This window comes from Pteropus medius, unplaced genomic scaffold, assembly GCF_902729225.1.
Source record: "Pteropus medius unplaced genomic scaffold, Ma_sr-lr_union100, whole genome shotgun sequence".
Taxonomy (NCBI): Eukaryota; Metazoa; Chordata; class Mammalia; order Chiroptera; family Pteropodidae; genus Pteropus; species Pteropus medius.
Window position 1 is genome coordinate 665,523 of NW_024349796.1, and position 24,445 is coordinate 689,967.

Consider the following 24,445-nt stretch of genomic DNA (forward strand, 5'->3'; position numbering starts at 1 on the left):
TTCCTTCCTTCCTTCCTTCCTTCCTTCCTTCCTTCCTTCCTTTTGAACCTAAACATGAAATAAACTGAATTGAGGTTTTTTTGTGTGATAAATAAATATCTGGAGTAAATTAAATAAAATCATGAATATAACAAGTTAGTGAAAATAACAAATTGAATATAAATCAATAATTTATAAAAGTTTTAAAAATACCTGTGCCTCAACCTTATGCCAGGTTCCCATCTTCCCCAACAAAAATGTGCCAAGTTGGTGCTTCTCATAGTATATCTGCAGGAATATTTGTAATTGTGGTCTTGTGTTTTATAGTTTGTGGTACAATAATGTTCCCTCAATGTTTAAACTATAACTCTAGTGCTTCAAGGTGAGAGTAGGGTGACTCATTCTACATGGCCAACTCTGCTTCTCAGTGCACACATCTAAATGTGCTGAGAATTAAATTGGCCTAGGTTTCCTACACTACAGCATTTTGGATTAACTATCGAAGTCAGTGTTAATTGAGTGATGGGAATTCTTTCACAGTGTATTTGTATATCAAATCATCATGTTATATACTTTAAATATCTTATACTTTTATTTGTAATTATACCTTAATAAAGCTGAAAAACAAAACAAAATAAAAACAATGACTGTACAAAGAATATAAACTGGGTCCACAGTGGAACTGTGGGGAACAACTTGATTGCCCTTTATCCCATGGACCCAGAATATCAGAGCTATTCTATTTTGAAGGGCCAGTTCACTGAACTTCATAGTGAGTTTTATTTTCATGATGATTTTATTTTAAGAACCTCATCGCTCCTTTCTACTATTGGGTTTAGTCAAGGTCAATTAGATTTAATCCAATAGATTTTCGAAGTTGGAATCTTATGGAACTTTTTAAAAGTCTTATTCAAATCTACCACCTCTTCAGATACCATTAAACTTGACATTTAATGAATTTTTACACACATACACACACATACACTTGCTTTACCAGACTACTCCATACTGATTTATTTTAAAACAAAAAAATATGTATAGGGAGTATAAATTTTTCTGGAGTTATGAACTATATTAAGGATGAAGAAAGATAAGAGACTTTTCAAATGGGTACCCAATCCTCTCTGACTCCCATGCTTTCCTCTGACAAACTGATCTTTCCTTAGGGCTTCAACTGTCACTTTTACCCTAATGAATTTCAAGTTAATTAAATAGCCCCAAACATCCCTGAAACTTGGGTTCCACATCTACATCTATTGACATGACCTCTCTCTACTGGGATATCAAGTCACACTAAGCATGCCCTAAAACAAACTCACTACTCCAAATCTGCAACCAATTTTTAGGGAAATTCTTTGCAAATTCCTTATTTTCACAATTTCTCAATTGCTCAGATTCAAAATTTTGCACTGAGTTGTATCTTACAAAATGACACAGGATGGGGAATTTAAAGATAGACTTTCTGCTCTTCAAAGATTCATGGTCTGACAAATATTAAGACAAGTGCTCTGAAGTTAATGTTAATCAAACCACTATTAAATGCTAATATGCACCTGGAAGTCCTAGGCACAGAAATTAGGCAAGAAAAAATAAAAAAGAAACCCAAATCAGAAAGGAAGACAAAATTATCTGTTTGCAGGTAAGATGATTTTATATACAGAAAATTCTAAAGACCTCATCAAAAAACTGTTAGATCAACATATTCAGTAAAGTAGCAGAATGTAAAATCAACATACAAAAATCAGTAGTGTTTCTATATACGAACAAAAAATTATCTGAAAAAAATCTAAAATCTCATTTATGACAGCATCAAAAACGATAAAATATTTAAGAATAAATTTAATCAAGGAGGGAAAAGATCTGTACATTGAAAACTATAAGACATTGAGAAAAAAAATTGAAAATACAAATGGAAAGATATTCTATGTTAATGCATTGGAAGAATTTATATAGTATATAGTACGTTTTACCCAAAGTCATTTATGGATTCAAAGCAATGTCTATAATATTCTCAAACCATTTTTAACAGAAATAGAAAAAAAAAACTATTTTAAAATTTGTATGGAACCACAAAAAGCTCCAAATAGCCAAAGCAATCCTGAGAAAGAACAAAATATAGTTCAAAGCTATGGCAATCAAAACAGTATGATATTAGCATAAAAACTGACACATAGACCAAGAGAATCAACAGCCCAGAAATAAACTCACGCATACGTGGTTGACTAATACTAGACAAGGGAGTCAAGAATAGTCAGTGTAGAAAAGACTGTCTTCAATGAATGATGCTAGGAAAATCAGATGTTCACATGTAAAAGAATAAAACTAGACCTTTATCTTTTAGTATTTGTAATAATTAACTCAAAATGGATTAAAAGTTTAAAAGTAAGATCTAAAACCATAAAATTTGTAGAATAAAACATAAGGAAAATGTTCCTGACATTAACATTGGCGAAGATTTTCTGGCTATGACATCTAAAACACAAGCAAAAAAAGCAAAAACGAACAAGTGAGGCTACATCAAACTAAAAATTTCTGTATAAAAAAAAAAAATCAACAAAATAAAAGGCAACCTAAGAATAGGAGAAGATATTTGCAAACCTTATATTCGATAAGAGGTTACTATCCAATACATATACTCCATAGCAAAAAAATAAAAAATACTACTACTACTAATAATAACACAAAAAACAAAAACCACAAACAAACAAAACCATAGCAAATAATCTGATTAAAAAGTGGGCAGAGGACCTGCATAGACAAGAAAATATTCAAATGGCCAGCAAGTTCATGAGTTCATGCTCAACATAATTAATTATCAGAGAAATACAAATCAAAACCAGAATAAGATATTACATTATGCCTGTTAGAGTAGCTACTATCAAAAATATAAAAAGAGAACAAATGCTTGTGAGATTGTGGAGAAAAGGGAAACCATGTACACTGTTTGTGAGATTGTAAATTGGTGCAGCCACTATTAAAACAGTGTGGAGGTTCCTCAAAATATTAAAAATAGAACTATCAGATGCAATTCCATTTCTGGGTATATAGTCAAAAACGATAAAATCACTATCGCAGAGATATCTGTATCCACATGTTTATTTGCAGCATTATTTACAATAGCCAAGACATGGAAATATCCAAAGTGTCTGGAAAGAACCTAAGTGCTCACCAACAGATGAATGAATAAAGAAAACATGATAGATATATATTCATAAATCATAAATATATATATATGAATACATATATTCAGCCATAAAAAGGAAATCCTATTTGTGAAACCATAGATAAACTTGTAACCTGAAGGTATTATGCTAAGTGAAATAAGTCAGACAGAGAAAGACAAATATTGTATGATTTTACTTATATGTGAAATCTAAAAGAGCCAAACTTATAGAAACAGAACAGATTGGCAGGAGGCAGAGGTAGATGGTCGGCAAACTAGGTGAAGGTGGTCTAAAAGTATAAACTCTCAGTTATAAGATGAGTTCTGGGGTGTGATGTGCAGCCTGGTGACTCTAGTTAACAACACTGTACCGTATATTTGAAAGTTGCTAAGAGAGTAGATCTTAAAAGTTGTCATTATAAGAAAAAAATTGTAACTATGTGAAATGATGGATGTTATGTAAATGTGGTAATCGCTTCACAATATATACATATATCAAATCATCGTATTGTAAATCTTAAAATTATATATTATATCAATTATATCTCAATAAAGCTGGAAAATAATTTTAAAAATGCTAAGATAATACAACATTTTATGTGAAAGTAAAAGTAAATTATAACTAATTTTTCTATTTTATATTTAGGATTTGCTTGACTTTAAATCAGGAAGAATTCAAGGATTATCATTTTTATTTTGAATATTCTAATGAGGTAAATTTCTACTTCTCCACTTAAGTATTTTTACTCATGAAGTATTTGTGTAAATGTTTGCATTCATCAACTCTAAACTAAAAAACTTGGGAAATAAAGAAGTTGATCTAATTCTTGTTGCTTTAGTGTTGGAAGGGCCTCTAAAAATTACTAATCTTACTCTTTATCCAATGACTATTTTCCTCCATCATATTTCTGGCTAATGATTTCTAGTCTATACTTGAATTAATCACTTTATTATTAAAGGTTGACAATAATCTTTAGATAGTTCTGAGTATTAGAAGGTTTTAATATTAAGATTTTATTTTTCAGTTATGTTTACATTGGTTTTATAGAACCCAACATGGGATATAAGAATAAGCTTCATTTCAACTCAACCTAATAACATTTCCAAAATATGAAGATACATATTCTTATCTTCAGGGTCACTAATCTCTTTAATAATTTCACAATTTTGTTGTTGTTGTTTTTCACTTTGTCCCTCTTAAGTTCAGCCACATTTAAAAAATAAAGTATGATTTTTAGAACTGGGCACAAACTCCAGAATTGAGTCCTTTTAGCACTGTGACAAGCACAAATTTTACTTCAATTTAACTAGTTGGTAAAATTCTATTAATACAAATTAATTTTACATTAATACAAGGCTAATTAATTCATTAGTCCTTGAAGAGGCTTCATAAAAATATTGAAACATTAAATACACAAATCAACCTTAATCCCAAGTTATTTTTGACGTTTACTATTATTTAGTGTATTTCTTCCACTACTTTCTTGAAGAGTTATTTTTTGGCAATTCTATCTGGAGTCCTGGACAACTGAAGAGTCTTTGTCAGTGTTACCAGCATTTTTTCCTAGAGTAAACATGAACATGCTTAGAGAAGTTAAATTTACTTCATAAAGGTATTATGTGCAACAGAATGATTATACAGTTTTAAGTGACCTCATGATTTTTAAAAAGTAAAAATTATATTACATATATTTTCTACATCTCTATAAATTCATGTAATATAAATTTCACAGTAAAATCTTAAAATATACTTTAAAAATTCTCAGTTACTTTTTTAGATTTTCTTTTTTCTACTACATTTCTGGCTAATGGGTTTCAATCTATTTTTGATTAAATAAATGCCAAAGTCAAACCAGATCGAATCAAAGCAAATGGAACAAAATATAATATAGCAGATCACCTTTACTTAAATAAATAAAAGTATAGTAAGGATGAACTGTTCTCTGTTATAGTTTTTGAAAGGTTTAACAGTGGGATCATGCAAGACAAAATAAAATTTAAAAATTCAATAAATAATACTGTTATGATAACTCCATTTCTAAATTTTGAAAACAAAAATAATTTATATATTGATGAAAGTAAATCAATCTAAGAAAACATAATTATTACTTAAAAGTCTTTATATTACATTGTGTTATCAATTTGTGAAATTTGAATAAAGAACTTATTTTAATGGGAATATCAATTTCTAGACTTTTAAACTTTTAGTAGTTATTTCATATTTTTATCATCTTTTTCAAAACTAAAATAAAAATAATGGTACACTCTCTGATTTCTTTCATCTACTAATGATTTATGTAAACTAGATATATTTTTACTAGATATAAACTAGATATATATTTATATCTTTATAAAAATTTTAGATCCTTCTTGAAATAAAAAGCATGTAAATTGCACAGGATTATTCTAAGTATAGGAAATAGTACTTATTAGGGCAACACTGTTGAAACTTGCCCTTTATTGTGCATTTGTGTAACCATCCTTGACTGGGGTGTTGGGTTCCCCTAGATAAGGGATGTGTGGCCTACAATTTCTGAAAGATGCCAAGAATGCTAGGCTTTTGAAAACAGCAAAAGAAATTAAAGAAGAATATTAAAAAATCGTGAGTAAAATACACAAGAAAAATGTACCTATAACAAGACGCTGTAAACATAGCTATATCACATGTGGAATATTGCTATCTAAGGATTCATCCCTTTTTTTTTGCAGGATGGATGAGTAAAGTTAGAATTTCACTTTTGCTATGGGTGTTTTATTTGACTGGAGCTCCCCTTCCTTTGTGAATTAAGCTGTGCATTAGAAGTTATGCTGGTTCCATTCCTGGCTCTGCCACTACTAGCTGTGTTTATATGGGCAAGTCATGTAAATTCTATGAGCATCTGCATTTTGCCCAAGAAAACAAATGGTGCAGTCATACCTATCTTATTAAGTTAGTGAGTATGTCATAAAATGCTTTCACTGGATGTGAATTTTAGAAATCAAGGACTATGTTATAAGCAACTTTTTATGCTTGACCTTAGAACAATGCATGGCACATATGAGTACAGAATTAATGGTATTATTATATGATGTTCCATATTGTAGGAAGGGTGGCATGCTGAGGTTTGCTCTGTTTTATGAGGTTAGATATGGCCTTTGAAGGAAATAGTGATTAGTCGTTGCATTAGCAGATGGCTCCAGTACTAACACACTTAAATAAAAATGTTGGAGACAAAGGCTGTACCCTATACAGTTCAAAAAGTTCCATAAGTGGGTAGGAGATAATTTCTTTGAAAAGGAGAGTTCACACAAACAGACTTGTTCTAGGTACAGTGGAAGTTCTAGGTACACTGAGGAAGTCCACGTTGGTGTAATTCTTGTATTTCCTAAATCTAGGAAACAGACTCCAAGTTTCAGAATAAAGGCCTAAATAAAAATAGCAGTGTAGGGGAAATAAAGAATTAAAAAATAAAGTTAGATACCAAGAGAGAGAGCCCACGATTAGCTGCCTCAACATCAGTAACTGCTGTCAGTGAGCAGCAGCCACATGGGCCAGTGGTGAGGGAAACATGCCTGTTATGAAAGGCAAGATGAGTCAACACCATAATGACAACCTTGGTGAGTCAAGGTCAGCTCCCATTATGTAATGTATATGCAAATGAATGATGAGGCTGAAGAAGCAGGGAGACTGCCGGGGGAATGGTCTGAGTTATTTTGGTTGTGACCTAGGAACTAAAAAGGAAGGTTCTGATTCTCCTTGATTGTGTTCTGCTAGAAGGGTAGACATTGGTGAAAGTGACAATGCAGATATTGTATTTGCTTGATCTGTCGTTCAGTTTGCTTGTGCTATCCTTTTCACGTTCCTCTCTGCATTTCCTCACAAAGGAAGTTGAACATTTATTGTCTTCCACATGTCCAGTGATATTCCAGCTGTCTTTAATATGATCCCATTTAATATTTACATCAATATTGCAAGGTAAGTATATTTCCACCTTATAAATGAGGCTTCCAAGACTCAGAAGAGGTAAATATTTTTCCAAGATGGGCTTAGTAAATTACGGGCTCATGTTTACTCGACTGCAAAGACCATGTACTTCCTACTCTGCCACAGCTCTCCCCATTGCCTTTGGCCACTGGTCATTGGCCAACATAATGACAACTGAACAGTCTGTCATACACTGACACATCTATTTGTGAGGTGTGATGTGCAATGGTAAGCCCCACACACCCCAGATTAAACCTCTGGACTGTCAGAGATTTTGTCTGATATTTTCCTATACATATTCTAGGATTCTAGGTTGCTCAGATAAAAATAACTTGGTGTCAGTAAGTAAAATTTGGCTTCAATGACCCTGTTTGAAAGACATTTAAATTTTATAAGATGACTACCACAGGGTAGAAAGAGTCTTTTGTTACTGTCACAGTCAGAATACGCTGAAACTCAGTGATAGAAATAGCTGTTAAAACTTTGACTATGGGATACAAGATTTCAGCTCTAAATATATTGATTTAGAATTCATTACAATAGCTGCAGAATTGATTTCTAGATATAAACACAAAAGTGTAGCCATCCTCAGAAATTGTCACATACTGTTTTTATATCACTTTTTTTTTTTGAGGAATGATTATCTTAGAAAGTTCTTCTTATCATTGCTTAGTTAACACTACAGCCAACGAATAAATATAGATACAGCTTCTGTGTTTTTCTTTGAAAACAGACATTGAAAGCTCTTCTAAGAGTGTCCTGCTGCTACTGTTCCTACCAGCATCATCTTTGTAAATTAACCCTCACTAAGGACACAGAACTCTAAAAACAAGAAGCAAGGCAGCACCGTATGGCTACTATGGCCTGTAGACTAGAGCCTCAGAGGCACACAGATAAACTGAAGCTCATTTTTTTTTTCTAGAGAATAAGTGATGACCAAGTATTGTATAATATGTTCATTTCAAGTGATAGAAAACCCCTCATAGGCATCTACGGTTGAATCAGGGGATGGAGCTGATGGCTATAGAGTGGTTTCTTTTTCCAAGCACTCCTTGACATGACTTTCCAGTCAGAAGCCTAGTGAGGGGTGCAGGAGAGGACCCCTTGGAGAGCACTCATATGTACTCCTTGCTGTGAAGAGACACAGAGGACAAGAGCCTGACTATCAGTGGTTAGAACAAAACACAACTGTGAACAGGTTCTGCTTGCAGCAGGGCACAGCTGGAGAGCAAGAGACTGGCTGAGTAAGTCAGGTAATGGAGCAGGGAAGTGTGTCGAGGTGAGATCGATTTACAACAGGTCTTCAAATAACGTTTCATTCAAGTTTGTTTCATTATATCATTGACAAGATGCCCTATGAACTCAACTCTCAATTAGGCTCTGGCAGAATTGGCTTTGTTATACATTGTTTCACTCAAAGTCACAGAACCTATTGATAACATTAAGTTGTGTACTATGAGAGCATGAATGTTTGCTATGAAATGGATGTGGGCAGTGCAGGGGAGCCGGCATGGAGTAAGTCTTCTTGGGTTGCCAGAATGCAGGCCGTCATAGTTAAAGGAAGCTAGAGATGGGCCACCAGAGGTTCAGGGGCATGGAGACAATGTATTGACCAGTTTCTAGAGAGCGTTTAAAATTAATCAAAAACAGACTCACAAATATAGAGGACAATTTGGTGATGGTTCGAGGGGAGCGAAGTTGGGGAGCTGGGAGAATGGCGTGAAAGATTAAAGAAGTACAAATTAGTAGTTGATAGTTGGTCACGGGGATGGGGAGCACAACATAGGGAATGTAGTCGGCATTAATGTAATGGCTAGGTGGAGAGCCAGAGGAGAGAAAGAGCAATTAGGGGGATCGTTTTATAAACTATATAAATGTCTAACCAATGTACTGTATACTTTAAACTAATAAAATAAAATTTAAAAGGTGAGCAAAAATCCTGCTTCATATCCTTGCAATACTTAAGCATGTGGCTTCATAATTCTTTTTCACTGTTTGCAATAAAACTCAACCTGAATTTTGAGCAGAAAAGCCAGTTAAATCTCAATTCTAATCTTTTGCAAATTCAAAAGTGAAAAAACTCAATAAAGATTTTAACAATTGCATTATTATCTAAAACTGAAATGCAATGTATAAAAACAAACTTTTGGAAGACAGATATATTTTGGTCAGGACCTGAAGGTAGTTGAGAAGACAATTTTAAGATATTCTTAATAATCTTGATTTGTCTGATGTTGTGAACCTGTTATTTATTCTAATAATATTTATGCAAATATTATTCTCTAATGCCTTGTCTGTATAAAGGAATATATAGAAGACAAAGATGCAGCGTCAAAATAGAAAAAAAATATATATGAGATTAGACATACTTTCTTATGAATGTTTATAAACATTGTTCAGTGCCTTATACAAAGTTTTCTGGCATTAGTCAAAGATATTTGTTATTTGTTACTCTAAGACACATAGTTTAACATTATTGTGGAAGGAAAAACAGCTAAGTTATTATATGTAGATCCAATGATCAGTTACATCATTAAAAGTACAAGCCGATTTGAGTCTGAACCACCTAAAATGTTTGTTCCTGAAAGCCGACATACAACACAGGTTATTATTAGTTTTTTAGAAAGAAAAATTAGGGAAGGGACATATCGACTTATAGTTTTATTATAAATCCAGAAAAATGTAAATCATAAGCCAAGCAAAACTGCTTTGTTGTATTCTTTTTTCTTTCGAGTGTATGAAAGTAAGCACTCAAATGCTGAGAGTGAGTAAGCAAATGATGTCATGGTGGAAAATGCTTAGTTTTATAAATTAAATATTACATTACTGAACTCTGGTCTTCTTACATGAAAGTGGCGATTTTTCTTAATTCACCAGAACTTTGGGAAGAACGATGCGATAACACATTCTTCTCTCAGTTTCTCAGGGCATTACTCACTTTCTAAAGGCTGAGACTATGAATTTGAGACCATGTTGGCCCGTTGGCTTACCACAGGTCGGTGTACATCCCAGAACGCCCTCTCCTGGCTATCAAGGATCTTCCTTTCAATCTTGTCTCTCTTCTTGTCCACTCTGTCAACATTGTGACAAAGAATAATAAGTAGTGTTAATTGTAGTGCCTCCCTGAACAAAAGGCCACGGCTTGAATAAATTTTCGAAAAAACTCACAAGGACTCACTTTGCTTGTGCTTCGGCTTGCATAAAAATGAACTCCCACTTCCGGGCAAATGCTCTCTGCAGCCTAGCCAGGCTCTCCTAAAAAATACACCACAGGTAAAAACATGCTGGTGTTCATCTCCACTTCTAGATTTATCAAGAAAACAGTATAGAATTTCCCAGGTCCTAAGTGTACTCTGGTTCTGAATGATAAGTCATGCTCACCGAATACAGTGATCTTCATGTGAATAGTCATTAAGAAAACAGGGAAATATATTATAAATATTAATTTTTATAAAGAATTGACTTTAGAGAACACAACTAAAAATCTAAAATACTAAAATTACTTTGTATAAAAAAGTGCTCAAGACTAGTTCATTGGATTTTTCTGTGCCCACTTTACTGAGAAACTGGAAAGTAATATGTTTCTACTACCAATTCAGTCTATCCAATTCTTAACAATAATGTAAACCCTTGGCAGCCTACTATTCATGTCTACACAGGGTCTCCCAACAAGTAAATCAAAACATAGCAATTGTCTGACCTAATGACATCAGATTAATTTTATCTTCTGATGGTGACCAACCTGAAAGTTTTACAAAAACCATTTTCCCAATATAAATGCTCTTTAATTCTGTTTGTATATCTTCATTATATGTAAGTATATATCTAAAGTTTTTACACTTAAGTTAATTTCTGCAAATAGGCTATCCTTCCTCCTTCTATTTTGAGTCTATGTATTTAGGATTTCACTGCCCTCGGTGAGAATGATGCGAGAAAGTGAGCAAGTCAGAGATGTATTAAGTCACTCTGCTGCCTGATCCGTTGGAAATCTGATTCTTAAACTCATGAATGCAGAAAGTTAACAGAGTGCCCACAAATGACCGTGGGACTTATTCCTGTTCATTTTACAACTTTCTTTCCCAGAAAGTCCTTAGTACTTACGGCTTCATAGTCTGCTAGCTCCAGCCTTGCCTTGTTCTGCATTGTTCTCTTGCAGAGGTAAACCGCTGGAATAATAATAATAAAGAAAAGCAATTATTTTTTTCCTGCTTATTAACATCGAGGCACTAAAAATAAAAATACAGTATAGCAAATCAAGACATGCTTGTCTTTGTCATTTTTTTTTCAAGCTGAAATTGTAATTTTCTTTATCATTTTTTAAGGCAAAATAAATAATTTGTAACGTTATTACTGAAATTCAAACATAGTGGTCTTAAAGGTGTTATAAGAAAATAAACTTTTAGAAACTTAGCAACTATTTCTTTATTTTTATGAAATAGTGGTCATAATTTTAGCTTCCTCAAAAAATGAAAGGAAAAAGATAAAGCCTTTTAAATAAGACATCATATGAACTTAAACATGTGGATGTACAAATAACACTGTTTTGTGAAGTGGAATTGCATGAAGAGGGGATAATGGTTGGCATATTCAATTATTTATGTATTCTACTGTCAACTGAAAGAATCTATTAATGTAAATGGAAGGCTTCTTGGCATCGTTGTGTCATTTCTTAAGGACCAATCATCAATCAATTGCTTTGTCACCAGTAGAGAGGAGAGTAGAACATCTTACTTAACTACAATACAACTACCAATTAATTCCATTTTCCTGAGGACTCAGTCTTCTTGCCTGCCAGCGAAAGTCCATCTGAGAAGCAGATTTACAGATGGTTGACAGAGGGAGGGAGGACGATGACAAGAGCGTGGCCATCCAGCAGTCAAATTTTTTGTTATTTCAAGAATATCAGTGACTCTTATAATAATATCAATATCCATTGCCATTTTTCTCATAATATATGATATTCGAAAAATATGGTGTATCTATTCTAGATGCTGAATGAATTTACTGGATGAGAACTATCAGCTATTGCTTTTTGTAAGGCTAGCTCTTAATATGCCTTATAAATATCATCTCTGTACTAAACCGTACCACCCTCGATTTTTCATAATAAAGTCTAGCTAATGTCACTGTGGAAATACCTCACACAGAAAACACGAGACCACTGCAAACATTAATGCTATTTGTTCAACGTCTGCCTTCTAAAGTTTCCTATTTGAAGGTCAAGGCAGAGGAGAGAGGCAACCACAGTTCTTACTATAAACACTAAGACCCAAAGATATAATTTGAGAACACATCTTTCTACAAACTGCCATGGTAATTTTATTTTTTCTATTAATATTAGTCATTTTCAAACAGTAATTTTCAAAATTACTGATTTTCACTATTACCGATTTCCCAAATTAATAAAAGTCAAACTTCAAAAACAAAAATGACCTGATGTGCTCATATTCTGATTGCCACAGTTGTGCTCACTCTTGAAGAAACTCTTACTATAGAGGCCACTGTGATCTTAACAAAATATCTGAAATGTTCTCAGCAGTTGGTAAAAAATATTGTAGTGTATGTGAATACCCCTGAGGGTATTCTTTATGAGAGAAAAATTGAATCTATTTAAATATCGAATTCAATAATTTCAGCTTTCTTGTACAATTACCTTTAATCAGATTTCGAGCCCCAGATAAGTGCCCCATCAGTCAGTCTTCCTTCATCTTTCCTCTTGCATCAGCCTCTACTTGCTTTATTGATTCTGGTCATTTAACCTTTGTTCTTTTCAAAATAAGACCCCTTTCGGAAAATATGTTTCTCAGCTCATTAGGTAAACTAATGAATCGAAGCAAAAAGAGGGTGATTATTTTTTGGCTGACTCTTCACTAAGAAGTTATGCATCCTTTAATAGAGGTGTCCAACAGTACATTTTCTCTAGTTCTCTGAAAAACGAAGTGAAGGCACGGACAGGCAGCACCAGGTAGACAGTCATCGTTTCACATGTATTCGTTGGATGAGTGAGTGAGTGAATGAATAAATGAGTAGGATCTTTTCAGAAGGAGTTATTTAGAAGTTAAATTTCTATAGTCTCTTTGGTAATGAGAAAAAAAAAAGGAAAGGCTGAGCCAGCAGAGTAGGGAGCACTCTGAACACTGCTGAAAGCTGAGCCAATACAGTCATGGCTGGAACGTCCCAAACCTCTTCAAGCTTGTTTAGATACAGTACAGTATGTTGACAGGTGCAGATGACACTTTTGTTCTTTATTTGTAGAGAACATCAACATTGGGCAGGACGTGGGTAAGGAAGAAGGTCCAAATAGATGAAAAAAGGTTTTATTCTAGGAAATTTCCCAATTTATCAAAGACAGAAAAACATGAAAATAGTTAGGCATAGTTAAAACTATGATTCAGGCTAAGTGTTTTTCTACTGATCCCCAATTATTTAGGTACTAACGGTGCTCTCTACAGTGTTATGCATAGATCTAGGCCCACGTACAAACTGTGAATCGTTTTTAACACAACCCTTGAATTTTCTCTGTGCTACCAAAATATTGAAAATAACAACTTTAAAAAACCCCTACCATTTCTGGAGTTCTAGTTAAGATGTTTTCTATTATCAAAGGTTTAATTTCAATTTCAGGTTTAAATATATCTCTCTGCAGTAGTTTTCTGGGAGACTATAATGAGACAAGGATCAAACAAACAAGTAATTTACTAGATGGCTACATAGCTAATGGGAAGAAAGTTTGAAAAGGCTTAAAGTTCTACTTCGGCTGAAATAGCTGTGTGGTAAAGGCAAGGGATTTGGCTTAAATACGACTGAGAATTGTGGAAAGTCAAAGTTTCTGGATCACATATATAACTGAGTAGAAAGTGAAGGCTGGCATTACTTTTTTCTATTTAATTTCATGAAGCTCTGGAAGGTAGTCTATTATACAGACTGAATAGTTCATGACAAAATTGTTCAGACTTGTATCACAGAAATCAGTGAGAAAATCACTAAGATCCCAATCAATACCTAAGTATGGACAAGCTATTATTATAATTCATAAAAACTACAAATACAAATGTGAAATAAATATTTGAAAAATACCCAACTTATAACCAAAGTAACACAAATGTATCACATATTGTCATAATGCAACTCTTTTTTATTTTTTAAAGTTTACTTTGTGGAAAAATTTTCTCTTGTCTCTGAATAAAAACTTAAGCAGCTGCCACAGTCTTGTCTGTCACCCTCAGGTAATTCAGAGTCCCCATTTCGTAACAGGAATGTCCATCCCAAGTAATAGTTGAAACACCAAAGTTGGTTTAAAGTCTTGAGGCCTTTCCCTTTCCCTCTTCTTCTGTGGGTAAAGAAGCATGAGGGGCTCCTTTCTCCTCCTTGTTCTCCTGTGCCCACTAATACATCCTGCTAACCAAGGTGTCTACTGGAAGGATAGAGAGGGGAGAGGGTCGCTGACGTGCTTACTTGACTGATACCACTGCAATGATCTAGTGTTGCTCGTCTCTGTACTTGGCAGAGGTTTAGAGCTTATTATATTTCTCATGGTATTTTTGTGATGCTTTAGAGAACCGCTCCTTCTCCACTGCTGGGGATCTGTCATCTGCAGTGCCCCCACTTGGGCTATACCTGTCATCTCTCTCTACAATGCTGTCTACCCCTCCAGACTGCCCTCAAGGACCAGACTGTCTCTCACCCATGGCTTAGACCATGACTAAGAGGAACATTCATGCACTGTTTCCCTGAACCAAGGCCACAAAACACAGCCACATTCCTTCCAGCTCCTCCATACATGGCTAGACAACCTATCTCTTGCCTGTTATAATTCCATTGCAAGGCCTGAAAGTTCATAGTCCATCATGGCTCCAGGAGTAGGTGACTCCTGTCAAGAAGCCCCTTGACGTCTCTGTCACTGGGCTTGATGTGAGGGGCACTTTTCCACCACCCATCCCTCCCACTCTGGGCTGGTTGGGTGATGACTTCCAACATACCGACAGCTACAGAATCAGTCTTCAAGCTGACTTCTTACCTGTCATAGCCCTCAACGTGAGCTGATAGCAACTACCATGGTAATTTGTATGTCAATCTAGCACAGCACTTTCATATCTGGTCTTGATCCACTTAACACTTTGGCTGGATTTCCATTTTAACATCTTGTTACAAATATCTCTTTCCACTCATTAAAACAGCAATGATGTTACAGAGTGAGAATAACCTATTCTGTCAATTGTAGAATAAAATAGCACAGCCAGTGGGCATGTAAAAAGGGAAAACTTCTTAGAAAGGGTTTTGACAATGAGAAATAAACCTTAAAACATTCATGGCCATTGTTCCAGTGATTGCTCTTCTGGGAATATAACCCAACGAGATAACACAAAAGACAGAGAGATTTAAGGATCCACGATATGGAATATGGGAACACAATGAGGAATGGGCAAGAAAACCATGCATATTCATTCAGAGATATTATATTGCCATTCAAAATGATGTGTACAAATTTTTTACCTCAGAATTGAAATTTAATTTTTAAAACCCTCAATCTTCCATTGTAAAAGTTCAATGTAGAAAATATAAATATTAAAGTAAAAAAAATCACTTCTCTCTATTGTAATCTCACTTCATTATTTTGGTGAACAATCTGAATTTTTCCTTTCTATATACATCCACTAACATATACATGAATATCTGTATCTTTATCAAGAATCAGAGAAAAAAAATGGCGTAGATAATAGAGTCTCTGTTCATCCCTCTGGTGACCAAATCAAAGTTGTGACGGAAACAAGGAGCAGTAGCAAGTAAAAATCACCTGGGATCTAGATGAACAAGCCATACAACTAGGGAGAAGTCCAGGAAATCACCCTGAAACGGCAGAAGGTAGGACGGGGGGAGGACATGGGGCTGCCCGGTCCTGAGCGACTGAGTGAGACGGAGGCTGCGGCAGTGGCAGACGCCTCTTAAAGGGGCCGTGTCCATGAGCGGATTTTCGTGGTGACGGGCCTACTCGCTCTGAGCATCAGTGCCGATTTGGCTGTGCACAGGGGGCCCCAGGGACTTACAAGGAGATGTTATCGGAGTGAGGGCCAAGGCGAACTCAGTATGTACAGAAGTGTCAGCAGTATCCACTGTTCCCTGTTAAGCCCTCTCCCCTCCCAGCGTGTGGCTACAGCACCGCCATAGCTGAGACTCTCCGCCCAGAGGACTCCATGAAACCCCGCCTCCTCCACCTTTCAGCCCCACCCGAGCCACATCCTGATATAGCCTCAGCAAGTCAGGTGCTTCTTGCTGACCAGCATCCGGACTCACACTGGAGGCAGCTGACCTCGGTTTCTGGTGTGGCCTTTTGAGGCAACTATAAGCACAACATCTGTGGATTGCTTGCTAAATCTTAACAGGTGGTCCTGGAGGGACACAGGCTGGGGCTAAGTTTGGCCTTCAGCTGAACGCTTTCAGGAATGTGCCACTGGACACCTTCTACACAAATCCATACTAATAAGACTGGGAGACTGAGGAGCTTTGCTTAATACATAGAAACAAACATGGAAAGGCAGCCAAAACGGGAATACAAAGAAGCAGAAACCATATGACAGAACAGAACAGAGCTCCAGATATAATGGAGTCAAGTAATCTAACAGATGCAGAGTTCAAAACATTAGTTATAAAGATGCTCAATGAACTTTTGGGAAGTGTAGACAACTCCAACAAAGAGATAAAAATGTAAATAGAAATTATAAAAGGAAACCAGTCTGAAATGAAGAACACATTATCTGAGATGAGAAGTATATTAAATGGAATAAACAAAGTGAATAAAGAAAAGGATAAAATGCCCTTTTTAGAGGACAGAAAAGCCAACCAGGACACTCAACCAGAATGGCAAGAAAAAATATGCCAAGACTATAACAATAATTTAAGGAGGATATGGGACATTATTAAGGCTCCAAATATTTGTCTGATAGGCATAACTGAAGAAACTCGAGATATTGAACAGCTGTTTGAAGAAATGATGGAAAAACTTCTCTAACTTGGTGAAGGAAATGGACGTAAAACTCCAGGAAGCTCAGAGAGTTCCAAAAATCAGGGATCCAAAAAGGCCCACACCAAGACACATCATAATTAAAATGCCAAAAGTTTAAATACGAAGGAAGAATATTAAAAGCAGCAAGCGAGAAACAAATAATTACATATAAGGGAAAACCCATAAGACTGTCAGCTGATTTCTCAAAAGAAACTATGCAGGACAGAAGGGCTTAGCAAAAAATATTCAACAGGATGGAGACCCAGGATCTAAAACCAAGAATAATTTATCCAGCAAAGCTATCATCCAGCAAAGTTGAAGGACAGATAAAAAGCTTCCCAGACAAAAATAAGCTAAAGGAATTTATCACCACCAAGCCAGTAATACAGAAATGTTTGAGGGACTTCTTTAAGAAGAAAAAGCATGTATCAAAAACAGAAATAAAGAATGGTAACAACTACATTCCTATCAATAAGTACCTTAAATGGAAAAGAATTAAGTGCTCCAACCAAAAGATAGAGTGGCTAAAAGGATAAGAAAACTACACCCCTACATATGAAGAGGAAGGGAATGGAAAAACATATTACTTTGGTGGACTTAGACGGTATTTAAATCAAACAGAGAAAGATAAACACTATATGATTTCACTTATATGCAGAATCTAAAGAATAAAAAGAACAAACTAATCAAAAACAGACTCACAAATATAGTGGACAATTTGGTGTCGGACAGAGGGGAGAGGAGTTTGGGGGGCTGGGAGAATGGGATGAAGGGCTAAAGAAGTACAAATTAGTAGCTGATGGATGATCACGGGGATGGGAAGCATGGCATTGAGACTGCAGTTACCATTAATACGTTGGCTAGTGGAGGATCAGGGGAGGGAGGGAGCAATTGGGGGGATCGTTTTATGAACTATATAGATATCTAACCAATGTACTATATACTTGAAACTAAATTAAAAAAAGAATTTATCTGAACATATTAATTAAAATATGCTCAAACTATACTACATATGTTATCTTATAAACTTTTTCTTTTGATATACTGTGACTAACTTTTCTCTTTTTTAAATATCTTTTTTTATTTTTCAATTACAGTTGGCATATAATATTATATTAGTTTCAGGTGTACAACAAGGTGATTAGACATTTATATATCTTACAAAGTGATCACTCCGGTAAGTCTAGTACCCACCTGACTCCACACAGTTATTACCATGTTATTGACTATATTCCTTATACTATACTTTACATCCTTATGACTATTTTGTAACTACCAATTTGTACTTCTTAATCCTTTCCCCTTTTGTACCTACCCCCCACAACCCCTCTCCCATCTAGTAACTACCAAAATATTCTCTACGAGTTTATTTCTGTTTTGTTTGTTTACTTTATTCTTTAGATTCCACATGTAAGTGAAATCACATGGCATTTGTGTAACTTTCATATCAATAAGTGCTGTTCTGTAATATTCTTAAAAGTTCTTTCATGATAATCTATTGCTGAGATGCATGATTTATTTAAATGAACCCTTACTGTTGGACACTTGAATTATATCCATCATTTTGTGATTATACACTAATACTCCTGCAAATATATGTGTGTGTATGTGTAGATGTATGTATGTGTGTATGTATGTATCTTAATTTTTTAGAAAGGGCTAATTTCCTAAAAGCATTATTGCCGAACCTGGGAGTATGAGCATTACAACTGAACACCACAAAGTTTAGACATTGGTGGGTCTTATACCCTCTCCAACTCTAGAGAGTCTATTTTCAACAAAGCAGTTACTTTGTTCAGAGAGAAATTAGTGTCCCTGTGTTCAAACTCTTCATTTTTTTTTTTTTTAACTGCTTCCCATCTCACTTGCCTCCAGGTAAAAGCCAAAGTTCTTGCTTGCTCATCACATTACCCTTGACCTCAGGTCCCACGGCTTTCCGGCTCTGTCCGAACCATGCATCTCCGTCCCCTTCAGACCTTTGCTCCCGTACCTCTTTCAGGAAATCTCTGGCTCTGCCTTCAGAGCTGAATGGCCATTCTTTCAGAAATCTGTCCCTCCAGACCCTTTCTAGACCCTTCCCATCCTCTTCCTCTACACAACTTCTTACCTCTTAACATACAATTTATGTATTCATTTACGTGGTTAGCTTATTAACTTATTATCTCCCTCTACAATTCCCACTAGAATGTAAGCTTCAAGAGCACAGAGATTTTGCTTGTTTTGTTCACCACTGTACCCTCCTGCTTAGAACAGTACTTGGCACATAGCAGATGCTCAAAACGTATTTGTTGAGTGAAAACATCAATGAATATTAATTGACCATTTGATTATTTCTTTTGTTGTGAATTAGCCATTTCTGTTGGGGGATTTGACTTTTTCTTATTAAACTTAAGGCTCATTTATATATTAAATATAAAAATTAAAATTAGATATATACATAGAAAATATATTCTTCTTAGGCTTTGGGGAAGAAATTTAATAAGTGACACAAACGATATTGAATATATTTTAGCAAACACTGATTTAGTTTTAAATATTATATATAATATATCTATGTCAATATCAAAATATTATCTATATATATTCTATAGCTATATCTATTTACATATATCCTCCACAGTACATATTCTGCAACCTACATTTTTTTACTCAACATAACATTATTGAGATTTACCTAGGCTGTTTACTATAGGTATAGATTGTTTCTCTTAACTACTGCAGTCTATTCTATGAATGTAGCATGTTATTTAGACATATACTTATTATTAAATCCTGCCTGTCTTTCTTCCTTCCTTCCTTCCTTCCTTCCTTCCTTCCTTCCTTCCTTCCTTCCTTCCTTCCTTCCTTCCTTCCTTCCTTCTTTCCACCTTCCTTCCCTTCCTCCTCCTTTCTCTCCCTCCCTTCCTCCCTTCCTTCTTTCTCTCTCTGTCTCTATGTCTCTGTTTCTCTCTCTCTCTCTTCCCTATGACAAATAACAATTCAGGGAAGGTTTCAATTAGCATGTGTACCTGGAATTGGTATCAAGGGTTTATGTGACTGGCACAGTTTAAATGTTAGAAGACACTGTCAAGTTTCTACCTGTTATACTTTACCAGCAATGAATGAATAACCTCACCTTAATGCCAATCTTGAATTTTTGTCAGTCTAGCTTGAGAGAGGAGTATTATAGTCTAACACTTTTCATTATGTTTCTGTACCTGTTTTCTTTTATTTCCAACAGTTTTCATATCATAGATTATAATGTAAAGATTTATATGGATTGCCTCCTTCATTAATTTGGCTCCATTTAATACTTTTTATATTGAATTATTTTTCACTTGATCTGTATTGCAACCCTTAATTTTATTTTCTACTTGTATTTGCTTGGTATATATCGCCTCACCATTTATTATAACTGAAAGAGACAGCTCGTTTCCCTTGTTTTTCTTGCAGATGCATATTGTTAGATTTTATTTATGATCTAACCTAAAGCTACTTGTGTTTTTATAGACAAATGTCAATATTTATATTTACCTTTGTAACAGTTATTGTTTGGTATTCCTTTTCTCATCTCTTGCTTGCTCTCTCTCTCTCTCTCTCTCTCTCTCTCTCTCTCTCTCTCTCTCTGTCTGCATGATTGCATTTCCTTTGTTTTCTACCTTATGTTCCACAGAGTATTCTTTAATTCCTACTTTAGTAATTTAGAAGTAATAAAACTTGGTACAATTCCATTAGTGTCCATTCTCGTGTATTTAAACAAATGCTTAAATATAAATTTCTTAAATTTTAATCTCAGAAATTAAACACTGCCTAATGCTTTCCTCCACAGAGGATGATGAAATTAACACATTTTCACTTCCTCCTGTCTTCCTAATTATTTAGTGACTAGAATTTATTGTTTGCTCTATTTTAGCTTCTTTAAATTAATTATAGTATTCACATTTCATTTGGAAGCTATTTTTATCACAATTATTTAGATCCTTGAGGGAATTCAGAGAAAGTTATTGTCTTAGTCTTGGCATAATTTTTTTTTAAACCCAAATTTACCAAAACCATTTTATTACAGCTGAAATCCTTCAAACAGAAGAGATATTAGTCTTGTGGGTACCTTTCTTATTTCTGGTTTCCTTTGGCATTTGCTCACTTGTTTTGGAATAATGCACTACAATAGTGAAGTTGAGTTAGAGAAAGATGCTGATAATCCTGGGTTTTCCATTCCAGTTTTTGGGCAGGTGCAGCAACAATCCTTCAAGGATACGCTTTTGCTCTACTCCCAGTTTCTCCCCTCTATTCTTTTTTTTTTAATTTTATTTTTCAATTACAGTTGACATTTAATATTATATAGTTTCAGGTTTACAGCACAGTGGTTAGACATTTTTATAACTTATGAAGTAACTGCCGGATAAGTCTAGTACCCACCTGGCACCATATGCAGTTATTACAATATTATTGACTATATTCCTTATGCTGTACTTTACATCTCCATGACTATTTTTATACCTGGCAATTTGTACTGCTTAATCTTTTTTCACCTTTTTCATATGGCCCCCCAAAACCCTCCTATCTGGTAACCATCAATTTATTCTCTGTATCTATGAGTCTGTTTTCTGTTTTATTTGTTTATTTTTATTTATTTATTTATTTTAGATTTGACACGAAAGATCCCGAATAGCCACAGTAATCTTGAGAAAGAAGAACAAAGTTGGTGGTATCACGCTGCCTGATATCAAACTATTCTCCCATCTGTTCTTAAGCTTGCTCCCCAAATGTTCCAGAGAGTCTGTGCTGCTTTATGAAATCTAGGTCAGGGACAAAACCAAAGAAAGGCATAAAACTATTTCTTTTAATGCTATGTTTAAGCCTAAGAAATCTTGATCCAAGATAGAGTACGCCCTTCTCTGCCCTCCCAAGACTTACTCATATCTCTCGCCAACATGTATCAATATTGAGATCATTAACAAGATTAGTAAAATTTTCATCCAATTCTGTAAAGTCTTAATTTTGGAGAAAATAAATTATAAGTTTGATATCACCATCTTCTTTTTTATTTCGCTAAATTCTATTGATTCTAGAAAAAGTACATCTTTCAAATGAATGATGTGTGGCACCATCCACTAATTTCCACGCTGTCCTAATAATTTATTCTATTCTAGTTTTGCTTTCTTTTCTTTCTTTTTTTTTCAAATTTAACTTAGTTTTTAAACTTTATAATTTTATTTATTTTTATTTTTCAATTACAATATATATACAGTATTATATTAGTTTCAGGTATACAACATAGTGGTTAGACATTTATATACCTTACAAAGTGATCATCCCACTAAGTCTGGTACTCATCTGACATCATACAATATTATTACAATATTGTTGACTATATTCATTATGCTTTACTTTATATCCCTGTGATTATTTTTTATAACTAGTAGCAATTAAACTGAACATTTTATATAATAACAAAGATAATTACAAATGTCTCAGGGATTCAGCTTGTTATATATAGTAACTCTTAACTTTTTGTTTTTCTCATATGTGATATTATTACCTCTTTCGCTTATAGAATTTAGTAGAACTTAAACCAATACTATATCTATTTTTAAATGTAGCATAATGAAAAATTTAGCTTTTATCATGACATTCCTGAACCACCATTTCTAAAATAGTAACTATCTAGTAAATTTCACATAATATTGCATCATTAATTTTTCTTTCACTTATTTAAATTTGTCCAGCAAAGCAATAGGTTATGAGAATCAGCACTTTTTCCAAGGGTACCTCAGTAAATCATCCAGTAGGAATACAAAAACGAATACTAGACAATTCCAAAGGGCTGGCTGTGTAACTTCCAGATGAATGACTAATCTGAGTTCATTGAATCTGGATTAAAATAATCATGAATGATATTTATGGATACACAAACTTGATGTCTCCCTACTCTCTTGTCTTGCTTTCTCAGATAAAAGGTGAGTGATATAGGCAGAATGATATAAAATAATAATATAACCAGAAGGATGAGTCTGACATTTCACATTACTGGCTAGATTACTCAGTACAGTAGACTCATACTATATGCCTATTCTCTGATTTCCTGATCATCAGTGTGTAAGACGAATTCATAAACACCCTAGGAGAGGCCATGGAATGTAGTGGAAAGGGCAGTGGTCCGTGAGTTTTGAGATTTGAGACTCTGGTAGCCTTCATTAACTGTGATATTAACCTCTCTGAGGCCCCAATTGCTCGCTTTCTAATAAGGATAAAAATATCTGGAGCATCCACTCCACAAGACTTAGATTAGGATTATAGGAGGTGATGAACTGGAGACGGTGCTGTGTTAACTACAAAGGGACAGTAATTTATGGAATTATTGCATATATTGTTCTTTAAGTTCACTGGAGAAGTTTGTACTTAAAAGAAAATTATAATAAGTACTTTTATAAGTGAAATATCCTTCGAAAGCCTTTTGGGTATGGATTTTATATAAAATGTTAATTGTTTTTCAAGTGAGATACTACAGAGAGGACCATTGGTTGAGTGTTTTAGTGTTTCATTTATTAGGTATCTCTTCCTTGTAGAACTACCGTGAATTAAGGAAATCAAGAATTTTAAATAATTAAAATTAAACACATATGTCTTGTATTTGGAATACGTTGTCCAATGCCTTTAAAGTTTTTTAAAATTTACCTTAAATATATTTTAATTTTAAACAGATGACTAGTTCTTTTATATAATAGGCAACTTGGTACCATTAAATTATATATATTTATATTCAATTTGTTTTTCACTCATTCTTTTTATTCTTATCTCTTATCTCAATATTGAAATCCTGTATACAACTAAACAAGTGAGCAATATTTTCTGTTAATAGCTGCCCCAGCTTTCAGGGCTATTGAGGAAGAAAAAGATGGAAAATTCTTTCTTTCTCTTTCTTTCTTTCTTTCTTTCTTTCTTTCTTTCTTTCTTTCTTTCTTTCTTTCTTTCTTTCTTTCTTTCTTTCTTTTTCTTCCTTCCTTCCTTCCTTCCTTCCTTCCTTCCTTCCTTCCTTCCTTCCTTCCTTCCTTCCTTCCTTCCTTCCTTCCTTCCTTCCTTCCTTCCTTTCTTTTCTCTCTTTCTCTCTCTCTCTTTCTCTCCCTTCCTTCCTTCCTTCCTTTATTCATTCATCCATTCATTCATTCATTCAACAAATATTTACTAAATGCCTAGTATGTGTCAGGCTATAATCTAGGTGATGGGAGTAGAGCTGTTAACAAAACAGACAAGAGTTCGGTCCTCCATGAAGTTACATTCTAGAGAAATTCAAAGCAAAGATGGCTTTGGGAAGGTGGAGAAGACAGTGCTTCCGATTGCACCTGTGCATCAGTGATGG

The 24,445-nt window shown here is 34.5% G+C and overlaps 1 protein-coding gene across 2 annotated transcripts in view; it reads right to left on the reverse strand.

Moving 5' to 3' along the window:
- Nucleotides 1-24,445, reverse strand: part of RGS7 (regulator of G protein signaling 7) — a 500,747-nt gene that overhangs the window by 65,725 nt on the left and 410,577 nt on the right. For both annotated transcript variants that reach the window (XM_039883198.1, XM_039883197.1), the window contains exons 7-9: nucleotides 11,208-11,272; nucleotides 10,285-10,361; nucleotides 10,097-10,178 (exon numbers count right to left, since the gene is read on the reverse strand). In XM_039883198.1, the coding sequence (XP_039739132.1) occupies nucleotides 10,097-10,178; nucleotides 10,285-10,361; nucleotides 11,208-11,272 (224 nt within the window). The remainder of the gene's footprint in view (nucleotides 1-10,096; nucleotides 10,179-10,284; nucleotides 10,362-11,207; nucleotides 11,273-24,445) is intronic.